A 16,756-nucleotide genomic window follows, 5' to 3' on the forward strand; every position below is an offset into this window, starting at 1 on the left:
CAACTAAATGATTCTTCTTCAGGAAAAAAGGGTATTGAAATAGGTGTTCCGCAAGGATCAGTTCTTGGTCCTATACTATTCTTGATATTTATTAATGATTTACCAAATTGTCTAGATAATTTTTGCTATAGAATAAATGAACTAACGGTAAACCCGACTAATGACACAGTTTCACTTTTTGCTGATGACACAACAGCCATTAGAACAGCTAAGACAGCGGAACTGCTGCGGATTTCCATGAAGGAATCAGTTAATAGAATTATAGCATGGCTGAGAGTAAATAAACTAAGGATCAACATGGCTAAGTCTAACTTTATTAAATTCTGACGATCACCAAGCTTTTACCCATGGATCCAGGAATTAGATATGTCCAATGGCGTAATAAAACGGACTGCGTCTTTTAAATACCATGGGATTGTAATAGATGAAACTCTATTTCTTATGCAACATGTAACTTTAAGTAGCGAAATTCTGGCATGAAATCTATGTATAATGAAGAAACTCCAGCATTGTTTTCCCAAATCTGTCCTTCGCTATCTTTATTTTTCTTTAATACACCCGTATATACTTTATTGTTCGAGTATTTGGCTCTCTTCTTTTCTTTTCTATCCTAAAACCAATAAGAGTGTTACAAAATCATGCAGTAAGAATTTTAGCGGGTATATTGTCACGTAAGTCTGTTCGAAAAACCAACTTTAAAAATTTTGCCGGCTGCAGGTCTTCGTGAATTTAACGTATTGTGGCTTATTTTTTGACTGCAGCAGAATATTCATCCTCTTTGTTTTGGTGATTACTGTCCATTAGGTCTATTGTTCATTCTCACGATACAAAGGGTAGTGCGGACTTCTCCATACCTAGAGGTATTTCTTCCCGTTCACGTTTTTTTGTTTTTTATAGACGTACGCAGATATGGAATAGTTTAAATAGTGATATTAAGATGATTGGAGACCCAAATATATTTAGAAAAACAATTAAACTTATATTTAGAAAATGCAAAACTGCATTTTGCTGAATATGAGTTTTGACTGATTGATTGATTTATTTATTTATTGTGATGTTTCGTTGATATGGTATCACCGGAGGAAGTATAATATATGATATTGTTTTGTATTTATTGTTTAGTGTGGTGGTATTAGTGGTGTCGGTGTCCAATTGTTCTTTTTGTTTTAAGGATTTTTTTTTCTGTACCTCCCCCACGGACAAGCTTCGCTTTTTAGGGGAAGTAGCAATAATTTTTTGTTGATATGTTTTTTTCTTAATAAATCTTTCTCTCTCTCTCTCTCTAATAAAATTGGTTTTCAGTAAAGCGCCAATGACGCAGTAGGTTTTAGACTTTTACAGTGAGAGAAGGAGGCGACACCCAAACTCTTGATTTTAGTGATATTTGTTCGTTTGAAGCTTGATTTGCATATTCAATTTAAGTTTCACTCGTTTTTGGATTTATTTATTCCTTTACTTTAATATCTATTGTATGTTTGTTTGCATTGATTGTTTATTTAATTACTGTTCGTTTTAAGTTTCATTTATACTTCAATAACAAAATATTTTCTTTCGTTTTATGCTTGATTTTGATATTGAATTTAAGCATTACTAGCTTTAAGATCTATTTATTCGTTTATATTAGTAAGTAACATTGGGTTTATTTTAAAAAAAAATGTATACATCATCGATTCCCTGAAGCAATGCTTGTGCGGGAGAAAACACTCATAATAAATAAAAAAAAAAAGAAACAAAAAAGAAAGAAAGAAAAAAAAGAAAAAAAAAAAAAAAAAAAAAAAAAGAAAAAAAGAAATAGAGAGAAAAAAAAAGAAAAAAAAATTAGAGCTCAACTTACCGGACCCGAAAACCAACGAACCTCCAAACAACACCCAACAAAATTATAATAACTATAATAATATTCAGCTGCAACTAAGCCCTCCTCAAAAACAAAACTTAAGTGGCGTGGAATAATCCATTCAAAATATACACATCAAAACAATGGTTCTTTAGCGACTTACGAAAATCCTGCAAACACCCATCATTCCTCAAATCCTCTGTCAAAATCTCCCAAACTAACGTAACAACATGTCTAATTGAAAACCTAGACCTAGACGTGACCATAGCTGGTCTTCGCACCAACTGAGAAGATCGTGTCAAATGATCGTGAGTAGTAGACGCAAGACTAAACATTCCTGAAAAACATGATGGTAACTCCGAAGCTAAATATTTAAACATAAACAGAGCATTATAGAATACACATATTCCTGCCAACGGTAGAATTTTATACTCGCTGTAAAGATGCCTCACCGATACAGATAGGTCAATTTGATTACCATAAAGAACTCTAATTGCCATATTCTGTGTTACGCAGAGCAGATGAAGGTGAGTTACGAATGTTTTCGACCAAACCATACAACAGTAAATGAGATATGGGTGAACCATAGAAAAATACAACATTCTCAGAATTTCACACGGAAAAAGATACCTAAGTTTACGCATAATACCAATATTACGAGACAATTTGCTTTTAACAGATGCAATATGGTCTTTAAAACTAAGGCTTTCATCAATTATAACACCAAGGTATCTAGTACTAGTAGATCTTACAATAGTATGGTGTCCTACTTATATATTATTAATCCATGGATAATGTCCAGTAATTCTACCATAAATCAAAAAATTCGACTTATTATGATTCAGTTTCAATTTATTTAATCGCATCCACTTTTCAATCGAAGAAATACCTTGTTTCAACATAGTCATCAGCTCATTTTCAGTTCTAGCAGCTACAGTGAAATAAGCATCGTCAGCAAAACATGATAGAATTCCTTTAGTACCGTAATTATCAAGGTCTAAAGAACAAGACACATTACTTGAAGCTCTACAAAGGTCATTTATATAAACCAAACACAACACCGGGCCCAAACCGCAACCCTGAGGTACTCCAATCGAAATATATTCAATTTGAGACGTAACTCCATCCATCAAGACACACTGAGTCCTTCCACTAAGAAAATTAACTATCACATTTAAAAAATCACCGCGTATACCACTACTATATAGCTTTTGAACTAGTATATCATGATCAACAGAGTCAAATGCTTTAGTAATATCCAAAAATATCGAAGTTATCTTCAGACCCTTGTCTAAAGCATCATTAATAAAAGTTGTTAAAAACAAAACTCCATGCTCTGTAGAATGATGACTCCTAAACCCAAACTGACTAGAACTAAAAAATTGTCTTTTTTCGAAAAAACTTACCATCCTACTATGAATCAACTTTTCAAACACTCTAGAAATAAATGGCAGTAAAGAAATCGGTCTATAATCACTAAAACAATTATTATCCCCTCCTTTAAATATCGGGATAACATTCGCGCACTTTAGACAGTCGGGAAATATTCCAGCTTTTAAACAATTATTTATCAGTCCTAAAAAATGACTAGATATAACAGGTAATATTGACTTCAAAACCTTCAACGCAATAAAATCACCTCCTGATGCACCATTTTTCATATTATTTATAACATCAAATAATTCATCAATAGTTACAGATTTAAGGTACGCAGACACATCACAATCTTCAGGTAGGAACTGACGAAAATCTCCATCTTGATCAAATACTGGCACCGATGATGACACACGCTGCCCAATAGTAGCGAAGTGATTACACATCTCATCTGCAACATTATTATTAATTCCCATATTATCTGGGCGGATCAAGACGCTACCAGGGCAAGTCACCGACTTAATCAAGTTCAAAGTCTTACTCGGGTTACCCTCAACTTTTTATATTTAACATTATAATATTCTACCTTAGCCAGTCGGAGTGCAGCATTTAACCTACTATTATAAACTCTATATATTACTTTATCATGAGTATCATTGCTCCTTGTTGACAACTTATATAAAAAACGACTTGTATTAATTGACTGTAACAAACTCTTTGTAATCCAAGGTTTATTCGGAGACACCCTTCTCTTCTGTATTACTTGTTGTATATTTTTGCTATGATTGTTTGTTTAATTTCTGTTTGTTTTGGGTTTCATTTATTCTTTAATAGTTATTTCTGGTCGTTTTGAATTTGAATTTTAACAGGTATTTGTATATGCTGAGCTTAAGTTTAAAATGGACTTTACTCTTCTTTGAAAAACTTATTTTTTGGAAATTTTTTTTAAATTAATTTTTGAAAAGACCCTCATAAGCTTGCTTTTATTAGATACTATTGACGTCTTACTTAGGAAGTTTGTTTTATTTCTTTTTTTATTTTCAGAGTTTTGTACAATGAATTCTTAAATCTTTTAAGTCGTATTTAGTATTTTAAAAAAAGATCCAAGTAAGCTTGCTTTTATTGTATACTATTAACGTTTTACTTCAGTTGTTTTTTTTCAAATTTTTGTACAATGACTTCAAGATTTTTTTTTCATGGATATATTTTTCAATGGGTAAGTGTTTTTTTATGAAGATATTTTTAATATATAAATAAACAGAGGTCTATTTCCAAGTTTTTTTGGATATATTTTTCAAATGAAGCATTTTCCAAGATATATTTATTTTTTCATGGATATATTTTTCCATTTGTAACTATTTTTCATAAACAGAGATTTTCGATAAACAGAGGTCGACTTCCAAATTGTTATGGGTATATTTTCAAATGAATCATTTTTCATGAGGATATTTTAAATATGTCGATAAACAGAGGTCTATTTCCAAGTTGTTATGGGTATATTTTTTCGAATGAATCATTTTTCAAAGGTATCTTTGTTTCATGGATTTATTTTTCCATGGGTTATTATCTTTCATGATGTTATTTTTAATATATAGATAAACAGAGGTCTACTTTCAAGTATTTTTGGGTATATTTTTCAAATGAATCGTTTTTCCAAGGTATATTTTTTTGTCATGAATATATTTTTCCATAGGTATCTATTTTTCATGTGGATATTTTTAATATATCGATAAACAGACGTCTCCAGCCATGGACGCCCATAAGGGGGACAGGGGGGCACCCCCCCCCCCCCCTGGCTGAATGATGCTGCCTTATTTTTATATTTTTGTTCTTAGATATCTATTATATAGCATTAAAAGTGCCAATTAGACGAGGTTTGCCCCCCCCCCCGGGAATCCAGCTTACGGGCGGCCATGTCTCCAGCTAAGGTGTTGTGGTTATATTTTTGAAATGAATAATTTTGCAAGATATATTTTTTTCATGGATATGTTTTTCAATGGGATAATTATTTTCCATAAGGATATTTTTGAATATCTCCATAAACAAAGGTCTACTTCCAAGTTTTTTTTGTCATGGATATATTTTTCCATGGGTATTTATTTTTCATGAGGATATTTTTAATAAATTGATTAACAGAGGTCTCCAGCTAAGTTTTTTTGGATATATTTTTCAAATGAGTCATTTTGCAAGATATATATTTTTTTTCATGGATATATTTTTCCATTGGATAATTATTTTCCATGAGGATATTTTTGAATATGTCCATAAACAGAGGTCTACTTCCAAGTTGTTATGGGTATATTTTTCAAGTAAATCATTTTTCAAAGTTATATTCTTTCTTCGTAGATACATTTTTCCATAGGTAATTATTTGTCATGAGAATATTTTTAATGTATCGATAAACAATGTTCTACACACCCAGGGTACCCACAGCCAACCTGTCACACCCCGGCTAACTAAAGTAATTATTTTTCTTATTACCTTGGTTACATTATGTTAACTGTTTTTTAAGCTATGACCGTTTGGGTTCAGTAAGCATGCGGTACCACCCACAATTTAACACATTAGATGGCTGAATTTCACATGTAAGAACAGTCACCATACATTGGAACGCTAACCGTAGGGTTTTCTAAGTGGCGGTCCAATTAACCTAGTGTAAGTTAACCCTAAAAAGTCAAAGAATCTCCATGAAATTACACTTTCAGATTCAGTATATCAGAGAACCCTATGGTTTTGATGCTTCAATGTAAGATGACTATTCACAGAACCTAGTGTAATCTATTTATATAAGTCAAAGAACCTCTATGAAAATTATGTCTTCGGGGTCAGGGTGTCAGAGAATCCTACGGTTTTTTTGTTCTAATGAAAGGTGACTGTTGTGATACGTGAAATTCAGCTTTATCCATCTAATGTGTTAAATTTTGGTGGTACCGCACGCCTACTGAACCCAAACAGACCTAGCTTAAAAAACAGTTAACATAGTGTAACCTAGGTAATAAGAAAAAAAGTTTACTATAGGTAGCCGGGATGCGGCAGGTTGGCTGCGGGTACCCTGGGTGTGTAGACCTCTGTTTATCGATGTATTAAAAAATCATCATGACAAATAATTACATATGGAAAATATATCCATGAAGAAGAATATACCTTTGAAATATGATTCATTTGAAAAATATACCCAAAACAACTTGGAAGTAGACCTATGTCTATCGATGTATTAAAAAAATCCTCATGACAAATAATTACATATGGAAAAATATATCCATGAAGAAGAATATACCTTTGAAAAATGATTCCTTTGAAAAATATATCCAAAACAGCTTGGACGGAGTCCTCGGTTTTTCGATATATTAAAAATATCCTCATGAAATATAAATACCCATGGAAAAATATATCCAAGACAAAAAAATATACCTTGGAAAAACGATTCATTTGAAAAATATAACCAAATCAACTTGAAAGTAGACCTCTGTTTATCGAAATATTAAAAAATATCCTCATGAAAAATAAATGCCTATGGAAAAATAAATCCATGAAAAAAAATATACCTTTGAAAAATGATTCATTTGAAAAAATATATCCATAACAACTTGGAAGTAGACATCTGTTTATCCATATATTCAAAATATTCTCATGAAAAATAAATAACCATCGAAAAATATATCCATGAAAAAAAATATACCTTTGAAAAAATGATTAAATTGAAAAATATGCACAAAATAACTTGGAAGTAAACCTCTGTTTATCCATATATTAATAAAATCCTCATAAAAAATAGTTATCCATGAAAAAATATATCCATGAAAAAAAATATACCATGGAAAAATGATTCACTTGAAAAATATCCCAAAAACAACTTAGAAGTTGACCTCTATTTATCTATATATTAAAAATATCCTCATGAAAAAACAATTACCCATGGAAAAATAATATCCATGAAAGAAGAATATCTTGAAAAGTCATTGTACAAAAATTAGAAAAATAAAAATATAAATAAAACAAACTACTGAAGTAAGACGTTAATAGTATCTACTAAAAGCAAGCTTACGACGATCTTTTCAAAAATACTGATTATACCTGTAGTAATTTCAAAATTCCTTGTGCAAAAATTAAAAAATAAAAACGGAAATAAAACAAACTACTAAAATAAGACGTCAATAGTATTTAATAAAAGCAAGTTTTTGTGGATCTTTTTAAACTACTGATTATACTTTCAGTAATTTCACAAGTCCTTTTACGAGACCTAAAAAAATAAAAACAGAAACAAAACAAACTACTGAAGTAAGACGGAATTAGTATATAATAAAAGTAATCTTATCAGGATACTTATATAACTATACTATACAATAGTATACGTCAATAGTATACTATACAATAGCAATACTATGACATAGTATTGCTTGCGAAATAGGCTATAGATTTGCAAAAGATGTTAGAGATTTTGGATAGTAATCTGGAGAGTAAAAAATTAGTTTTAAATATTGAAAAATCAGTTATATTAGTTTTTGGAAATGATGAAAGGGAAAAGAATAAGTTTTATTTTAAAGGGAAAGAGATGAAAGAAGTTAAGGATTATATTTATTTGGGATGTAAGTTCACAAGTTCAGGAAAATGGAGTGATCCGGTGCAAATAGCGAGTTGGAAGGGTCAGAAGGCTTCATGGGCGTTATTAAAGACTCCCCTTAGGCATCTAGGACCGGCAGATATTGAGCTACAGAAGAGAATTTTTGAGACGAAGGTAGGCCCAGTATTGAGTTACGGTGGGGAACTTTGGAGTTTTGAAAAAGGAGAAAAAATAGAGAGAATTTACTTAGGACATTTGAGGAGACTTTTAGGGCTAAGCGGGAAATTTAATAATCTGGTGTTAAAGGGTGATCTAGGATTGTTTTCATTGAGGGTAAAAAGATTGGTTAGAATGATAGGATACTGGGAAATGGTGATAGGTTTACAGAATAATAGTTTAGTAAATGCAGCTTATCTGGAGGTGTTGCAGGATAGAAGGAAATGTTCATGGGCTTCCCATGTGAAATATATCTTAAATAGTTGTGGGTTATCAGGTATTTGGAATGAAGGGAAGGGGATAGGACTGGAAGTAGGAAATGTAGCAAAACTAGTAAAGGGAGTGCTTGAAAATCAGGAGATTCAGAAATGGCAGTGTGAAATCACGGCCTCGGTGTCCCTCGGCGTTTACCGGCAATGGAAGGAAGTCTGAGGATATGATAATTATTTTAAAGCGGGTTTAAATAGTGAAGAAATTAAGTGGTATATATCAGGGAGGGGTAATTTTCTAGCACTTGGAGAAAGGAGGAAATATTTAGGGTGGGTAAGGGTAAAGGAGGGTCCTTACTCATGCCCTATGTGCGGAGAAAATGGTGAGGATCTGCTTCACTTCATGGCCCTTTGTCCCGAATTACAGGATTTAAGGAAAGAATTATTTTTTGTTAATGTGGGGACAAGTGAGTGGTTGGTTTCAGTAATGGGATCAAAAAATCATGGGACAATAAGAATGATAGCAAAGTATATAAAATTGGGTATGTCACATAGAGATAGAATTTTGTAAAGGGGGTGGGGTGAGTGTGGAAAGTATTGTTGTATGTGTGTAAGTTGTTTTCTTGTTTGTTATTTTTGTAGTCATGGCCCTTGATAGATGTAACATACATCTATCTATTTATGTTAGTTTAATGGTATTGTGTGATTTATTATGTTTTTTTAATGTTTTGTAATTTTGCGTTGTTATTGTTATGTAGGCTACCATACTTTGCTATGAGTGTTATAATCATATGCTATTATTTTGTGTGATTTTTCTTTTTTGCCATGGCCCAAAGTGGCTTTTATTGCAATAAATATCTATATATCTATCTATCTATCTATACAAAAATTGAAAAAAAAAACAGAAAAAAAACCCACTGAAGTAAGACGTTAATACTATCAAATAAAAGCAAGATTATGAGGATCTTTTCAAAAATATCGATTATACATGCAATAATTTCAAAAGTCCTTGTACGAAACATAAAAAATAAAAGCAGAAATAAAACAAACTACTGAAGTGAGATATCAATATCATCCAATGAAAGAGTGCTCATGAGGGGCTTTTCAAAATACTCATCACACCTTCAATAATTTCAAAAGTACCTTGGAGAAAGTTAGAAAAATAAAAACAGAAATGAAACAGACCACCACTTACGTACGATTCTAATATCCTCCAATAAAAGCAAGCTTTAAAGAATCTTTTTTAAAAATACTCATTACACCTTCAATAATTTAGAAAATCATTGTACAAAAATTCGAAAAATAAAAACAGAAATAAAACAACCTACCACTGAAGTAAGACGTCAATAGTATCTAATAAAAGCAAGCTTATGAGGATTTTTTTAAAAATACTGATTATACCTGCAATAATTTCAAAAGCTATTTTAAAAAATTAGAAAAAAAACAGAAATAAAAAAAAATTCTGAATAGTATTCTTTTTAAAAAATACTGAATGTGTCAACAGTAGTTTTCGAAGTCATATAGCGAAACGTAGAAAAATAAAAATAGAAATAAAACACAGTAATGAAGTGCGATGTCAACAGACTCTGATGGAAGAAAGCTCAGAATAGTCTCGTCAAAAATAATCATCGCGCCTCATATCATTTAAGAATTACTTTTACAAAAATTAGAAAAATAAAAACAGGGATGAAGAGAACTACCACTTAAGTAAATCGTTAATAATAGCTATTAAAATTAAGCTTATTAGGGTCTTTTTCAAAAATACTGATTATACCCTCAATAATATACAAAGTCCTTGTACGAAACATAAAAAATGAAAACAGAAATACAACAAACCACTGAAGTAATACGTCAGAAGTATCTAGTGAAATAAGTATAATCATGATGTTTTCAAAAATGATGATTATACCTACAATAGTACCAAAAGTCCTATTGAGAGCCCTAGAAAAATTATGACATATGTTCCAAGGACACTCAAAAAGAGTCGTCACAATCATTTAGAGAAAGCATGCTCATGTAACGCTGTTCAAAATACCCAGTACACCTCTGAAGCTTTCGAAAATCCCTTTCCAAAAGCTAAAAAACAGAAACTAATATAAAGCAAACTACTGAAGTTAGGCGTCAGTAGTTTATAATAAAAGCAAGCTTATGAGGATTTTTTTTTCAAATATACTGATTATACCTGCAATAATTTCAAAAGCTATTTTAAAAAATTAGAAAAAAAACAGAAATAAAAAAAAATTCTGAATGGGAATTTTTTTTTAAAAATATTGATTAAACCTTCAATAATTTCAAAAGTTCTTGAACGAAACGTAGACAATAAAAACAGAACTAAAACAAACTACTGAAGTCAAACGTCAGTGTTATCTAACAAAAGCAAGCTTATGAGGATCTTTCAAAAAATATTCATTATACATAATTTTCAAAAGTCACTTGACAAAAATTAGAAAAACAAAAAAAGAAATAAAGCAAACCACCACTTAAGTTTAGCTTTGATGGTAGCCATCGAAATTATTAGTCTTATTGTCTCTTTAAAAAATGATGATTATACCTTCGGTAATTTAAAAATTCATATTGAAAGACACAGACAATAATAAAAGAAATTCAAAAAACAACCACTTAATTACTGTGCTAATATCATCTAATAAAATCAAGCTGATCTGGACCTGTTTTCAAAAATACTTAATTCATGATCAGTAATTTAGAAATTCATTGTAAGAAAAATATAAAAATTAAAACAGAAATAAAACAAGATATTAAAGCAGGATGTCAATAGTATCTAATAAAAGCAAGCTTCAATAATTTCAAAAGTTCTTGAACGAAACACAGAAAAATAAAAACAGAAATAAAACAAACTACTGAAGTAAGACGTCAGTAGTATGTGATAAAAGCAGGCTTATTATGATTTTTTCAAAAATACCAATTGCACCCTCAATCATATCCAAAGTAATTGTAGAAAAAATAAAAAAAAACAAAAATAAAACAAACTAATGAAGTAAGACGTCAATAGTATCGAATAAAAGCAAACTTCAATAGTTTCAAAAGTCCTTGTACAAAAAATAGAAAAAAAAAGAAATAAAGCAAACTATCGAAGTAAAACGTCAATAGTATCTATTATAACAAGTTTTTCCTAATCAAGTGAAAATGACAGGGGAGACTGATTTTGAGCCGTATAGTAATAGTAAAGGAAAATATGTACTAAACAAAAATCACATATTTCAGTAGATGCTTGAATTATGCAGGCTTATCTTAGTATTGACAACATTTTAGAGAAACTAAATTTCAGCTGGGAGGGGAGGGGGGGGTAAACTCGGGTATGGAACAGAACTGAGGTCTGGGAGGGGAAATTCCCCCTTAGCAAAATACGCCCCTGACTCCAACCACCTATCCCATAGTGGTTGAAGTGTAGGCATGCGGTTCTGAAACCACTCAAAGTTGTATACTAAAAGAAGGATTACTTATAGTTATACTTACTTATTCAAATTATTTACTTGACAATTCCAACGAAATATTCTCTTCATACATAAGATTTTGCATCCAAAGAGGAAGAAAGAGAAATGAAAATAGTTCTCTAGGAGAATTCAGGGAATTCTTCCTAAAATTTTGTAAATGAAAACAAACTTAAGTTATAACACCATATATATTACCTACACAAGAAATGGTCTTTTTTAAAATTGTCATTCATTTCTGAGTAATGAGTGGCTTTTATTCTAGGGACAGGTCAAATAAATCCCTTAACCTAAAGCCACATTTCTGTTGAGTTAGAAAAATTTTCCGCAAGTATGTCGATGCATAAGCCTGCCTGCTCAGTTAACCTTTTGTGTGGTAGCTACTCGCCTGGAGCTACTTTCTTAGGTGCTACTAAATTCAATTTTTTTTAAACAAAGAATTAAAGATCTATTTCTTCTTTTGTATTTTTTTTTTTTTACAAAAAGAAACGACACTATGTTTTGATTTTTTTTTCCCACTCTAAACTTATTTTTTCCTTCAATTCTTGTACAGCTTCTTAGTTCTGCTCCTTAATAAGGGTTGAGGTGTCTTATGTCCCCGAGATTGGAGGTGATTAGAAAATATATACAAAATATAAGTTTTCAACTGAAACTAAGGACCAACATTAAATCTTTTAAACGAAGAAAAACTATTCCGTATAAATAAAGAGGTCACAGCAGTGTTGTTTCAAAAGTAAATTTTAATAAAAAACGAGCATAGATTAACTTAAAAAAAATTAAGTTTTTCCGAGGGAAGTAAAGAGCGAAGTTGAAACTTAAAACGAATAAAATCTATTACTTTACAGCCTATCTAATATATATATCAATACATTAATGTATATAAATCAACTGGTGATATTTCCCTATGTTTGTAACATTATAGAAAATTAGAGCTTTACTGAAAACACAAAACAATATAGGAGCTTTGGTACGGTTAAGATTGTTGCTTTGCTTATTTTTTAGTTTAATTTGACATCACTTCTGATCAATAAGATCAATTCAATTATTGACTTTCGTTTTGGATCTGAAAAGGGCATTTCATGATTATTTTGTAGACAAGTTCGAAGTGTCACTACAGACTCGCTTTAGAATTTGTGTCACAACTTAAAATACTCCGTTTTATAGAGAGAAATAACTGGATTTCCAGAGTTCACATTACGGTTGACATGTTTTTTATTTCAAGTAATACTAGGTGAGACCAAGACGTCATAGGCAGCGTAATAGCGCTGCTTAAGTAAAGAACGATGTTTGCACAGTATATTCGTTTTTTTTGTATCTTTTAGGCCAGGGCACTTCGTATCGAAATGCTTGTCATAGAAACTTTGAATAGGGCTCATTCAATTTTAAATTGGAAGGGCTTGTGCCCTTTTTAATAGTCAAAAGTGATTAAAAGGCCACTAAGACCCTTTCCTCACCCACCTTTTCCCCAAACACATCCAATCAAAATTTCGAGATAACCATTCTGTTCAACCTAGTTGAAAGATCTGGAAATGAGGTCTTTGGGGAGGACACTCCCAACTAATCCCTCGGACAAATCAATCTATTATTTTATATGCTGTGTAATGACTTTAAACTTATTATTTTTCTGCCTAAGTTTTTAAGATAATTTTAATTGTATACTGAAAGTTGCTGATATCACAGCTCTTGTGTAGGACTATGAAAAACGTTATAGGTTTCTTTGTTGCTGTGAGGCTACGTAATAACTTTTGACTCCCAAATTAATATTCCTGTTTATTTTATCGGCTTTTGTGTTTTCAGTAAACCCCTAGTTTTCTGTACTCTTACAAACATAGGGAAATATCACCAGTTGATCTATTTGCATTAGTTTTATTAATATATGTTAGATAGGCTGTGAAGTAATAATTTTTGTTCGTTTTAAGTATCAACTTCGCTCTTTACTTCCCTCGGAAAAACTTTGTTTTTTTTAATTAATACCGGTTACCTCCAGACACCTTTGTACAATCACTATACATTCCAAATAACCGGTTATTATCCTATCTGTTCTTTGCGATACAGTTCTTGCGTGTATTCTGGCCAATATATAAGTACCGTTTTTTTTGTACCCCCCTCCCCGAAAAGCCATCTTTTGTAGACCCCCGCCCCCTCCCCCTCGAAAAAAAACATCCTGGATACGGCCCTGGGGCTAAGAGATGGGGACTACAAGAGGGGGACTGCAAAACTGAGGTTTGATGTTTTGGAGATACCCTTTGAGCCTTGCCACTCTGGATATGGCACCAAAAAGTGACATTTTTGGCATCATATGGACTAGTAATCCTCTGGAAAAATGAACTCGATAAACTCAAAATGTGCGAAGTACGAAAGGAGTGACGAGTGACGAAGAGGAGTGAAGGAGTGACGAGGTCCAAGTGCATCAAAGAGTGCATTTTATTTCCCATCGGTCTAATTCTCATTGAGCCGTCATATAAATATAAGATAAGTTTTGGGGAGGGAGGGGGAGGTAGTTAAGAAGGGACTAAAAATAACTAACTTCTATAAACAGGTTATAGTTAAGAAGGGAGGTATTAAAAAAAAAATTCGGGGGAGGGGGATATTGGAGGTTTCAAGTGCGGGGTCACCACTTTTAAAGGCAAAAATGCGCAAAGAGTTGCTATGCCACTTACTGGAGGGGGAGGGGATCCCTCGTCGGCCCAAAATTAGTGGGATTTCCGTGGTTACTCCAACGGTTCCGTATATACTAGCGTGAACGGACGGTCTAGGACCACATTTAAAGCCAAAGTTTACCGATAAGATTTCTAACTATCTCTTTAGACTCGACCTAAGCTGAAAAGGTAAAAGAGTACATAGTTAAGAAAATCTTACTGTATTCACTACACGCTGTATAAAAGAACTGATTTAAAAAGGAATCTTTCTCCCAGCCCGCTCCACTAGCCGCGTGCTTCGACATGGGGTACGAGGGTGGTAAATGAATCTTTCCAGCCAATCCTAGGACTTAATAATTTACTGGTCAACCTCCCTAATTGCGCAATTTCTTACCTCGTGGTCTATTAAGCACGTACGCAATTAAGAGGGCCCAAAATGGCGTCACAAGATAAAAGGAAAATTAATATTTATTACTCGAGGAAGGAAAATAATTAAGGGGCCAAAAGAAATGAATCTGGGAGGGACATTTATCTGAACAAACTGGGACCAAGGGTTCCAACGCCTCCCTCCTAAGATAAATGGCCCGCAACTCCAGTGGATTGGCTGGAAACTCAGACATAAAATAAATAACACCAAACTTAAAATCACTAAACTTGTTTATCTTCTCTTCTACCAATGCATGCGCTTCCTCCGCTTGGCTCTGGATCGGTCGTCCTCGACATGTCTCTACTGTAGGACCACCATGGTCTAGATCGTCTAACTTCCGCATTTGGTTTTAAAAGTTGACGTCCCCAAGATTCGTAGAAATTCATTGTGCACAGCATAATCAAAAACAAAAATTTCCTTGCTCTCACGACTTTACATTTGAGAGGAGCAGAGAATCAGTTTCTGGCACATATGATGATGCCAGCCATCGTGAAAAATTGGCTGCACTAGCCTCTTAATTTCCATCTGTGGAAATAACCCCACATCTCAATCAAAAAGTAAATTGCCTCTTGGCATAATTTCAAATAATCTAAGGCCGAAAATGCAAAGGCCTGTGAAAACGATAAGGGTACTGGGAATGAAGTAAAATTTTGCACGAACCATGAATTTCCTTTTTTCTGGGTTCCCTCCCCTGAGATAATTAACTGAAGAATATACGTTGATGCTAATTGAAAATGAAATTTGGATACATCTCCCACTGAATACAATTTGCCGGAAATAATTGTCGGTTCCCATGAAGAATAATAACTATGAATAGGGTTACTGGACAAAGGTTTGGGTGAAGTATGAAGTGACTGGGCGAGAGTATCCAGATCAGAAAGGTAAGATCTCAGTAAAGGGATCACAACTTGTCCACCAGTTGTGCATTTAGGAAAAGGACCATCTCTCGCGACTTTCCGGAGGGGATCTTCCCCAAGGAATTCCTCCCCATCATAAAGGAACAAACCCTCTTTTGAGCTGATCAGACCAATATCAGATTCCTTTCCAAGCTTTTTCAATCCGAATTGACATTCAACATTTCCCAACTGTCCCCCACCCCGTAGTATGTCCTTCATCTCTTTTGTGTAGTCATCCTGTTTTATTCCCTGTGGGTTTTTCACCTCTTTTTCCCCTTATTATTTATTTTGTCAATTAAAATCCCATTCAACATTTTTTTGTTTTTCGCCACTGCAGGCTGAATCTCCAAATTTTGTCTCTTTTTTACACTCCTCTTTTCATCTCTACTTTGCTCAATTTTTTCATTCGCACAAAATAATAAATCATGTTAAATCTGGTTTGGACTCCAGTGTCCACCATCTTTGACTGCATCACTTCATTGTAGCTCCGTTTAATATCTCTTTTCTCTCTCTTAGTTTTCTTTTCTTTTGTAGTAGCATTAAATAAATCGTCATAAAATCTGAATTGGACTCCAGTGTCCATCTTTGACTGCCTTTCTCTATTGTAGTTCCGCTTAATATCTTTCTTCTCTCTTTTATTCTTTTTTATTCTTACCGCAGCACCAAACATTTCGTCATCAAATGAAAAGTGAATTCCGACATTTGGTTTTTCATATTCTATTAAAATTTCTCGAACTTTCCGAGGAAAAGCGCGTACAATAAATTTCGTCTCCTTATTCTCTGGTACACTCAGCGTTTCATTTTGGCCTGTACTTGTTAGCGTCTCATATTCATTAAACGTGTTTTCAATTTTCTATTATTTGCAAATTTTCCTGAAAAATCAATTTTGCGCGTATTATTCTCGATATGTTTTGGTCTTTTTACTTCTGCGTCCCATTTTTGTGGATTATCAACATTTTCAACTCGCGTATCAAGTATTTCATTTTCCGACAGGGTGGCACAGACTCCCAATTTGTTTTGTGGGCTGGTCCACCTCCCCGCCTTGTCAACGAAGTAGCATATTTTTCTGTCGTAGTGTAATTTTGTGATTTTTCCTCTGTTAAAGAAGTCGCTTCTAACGATAGGAGATTTCCGATATCTCCAAAGTTTCC

At 32.9% G+C, this 16,756-nt stretch overlaps 1 protein-coding gene across 3 annotated transcripts in view; it reads left to right on the plus strand.

The window, feature by feature from the left end:
- The window catches only part of LOC148945903 (beta-1,4-mannosylglycolipid beta-1,3-N-acetylglucosaminyltransferase brn-like), a 206,318-nt gene that overhangs the window by 136,051 nt on the left and 53,511 nt on the right, over nt 1-16,756 (plus strand). Inside the window, exon 2 of one of the 3 annotated variants that reach the window (XR_016142503.1) lies at nt 898-976. The exons of 1 other annotated variant lie outside the window; for it this stretch is intronic. Coding sequence is in view for 1 of the 2 variants with exons in the window: in XM_089097724.1 (XP_088953850.1) it covers nt 7,761-7,943 (183 nt within the window). In the remaining variant the exon portion in view is untranslated. Of the gene's footprint in view, nt 1-897; nt 977-7,678; nt 7,944-16,756 lie in introns of those variants that run through there. One more of the 3 variants, XM_089097724.1, reaches the window with a different exon arrangement.

This window comes from Artemia sp. Qi Xiang Cuo, chromosome 12 (genome assembly GCF_049724085.1).
Source record: "Artemia sp. Qi Xiang Cuo chromosome 12, ASM4972408v1, whole genome shotgun sequence".
Taxonomy (NCBI): Eukaryota; Metazoa; Arthropoda; class Branchiopoda; order Anostraca; family Artemiidae; genus Artemia; species Artemia sp. Qi Xiang Cuo.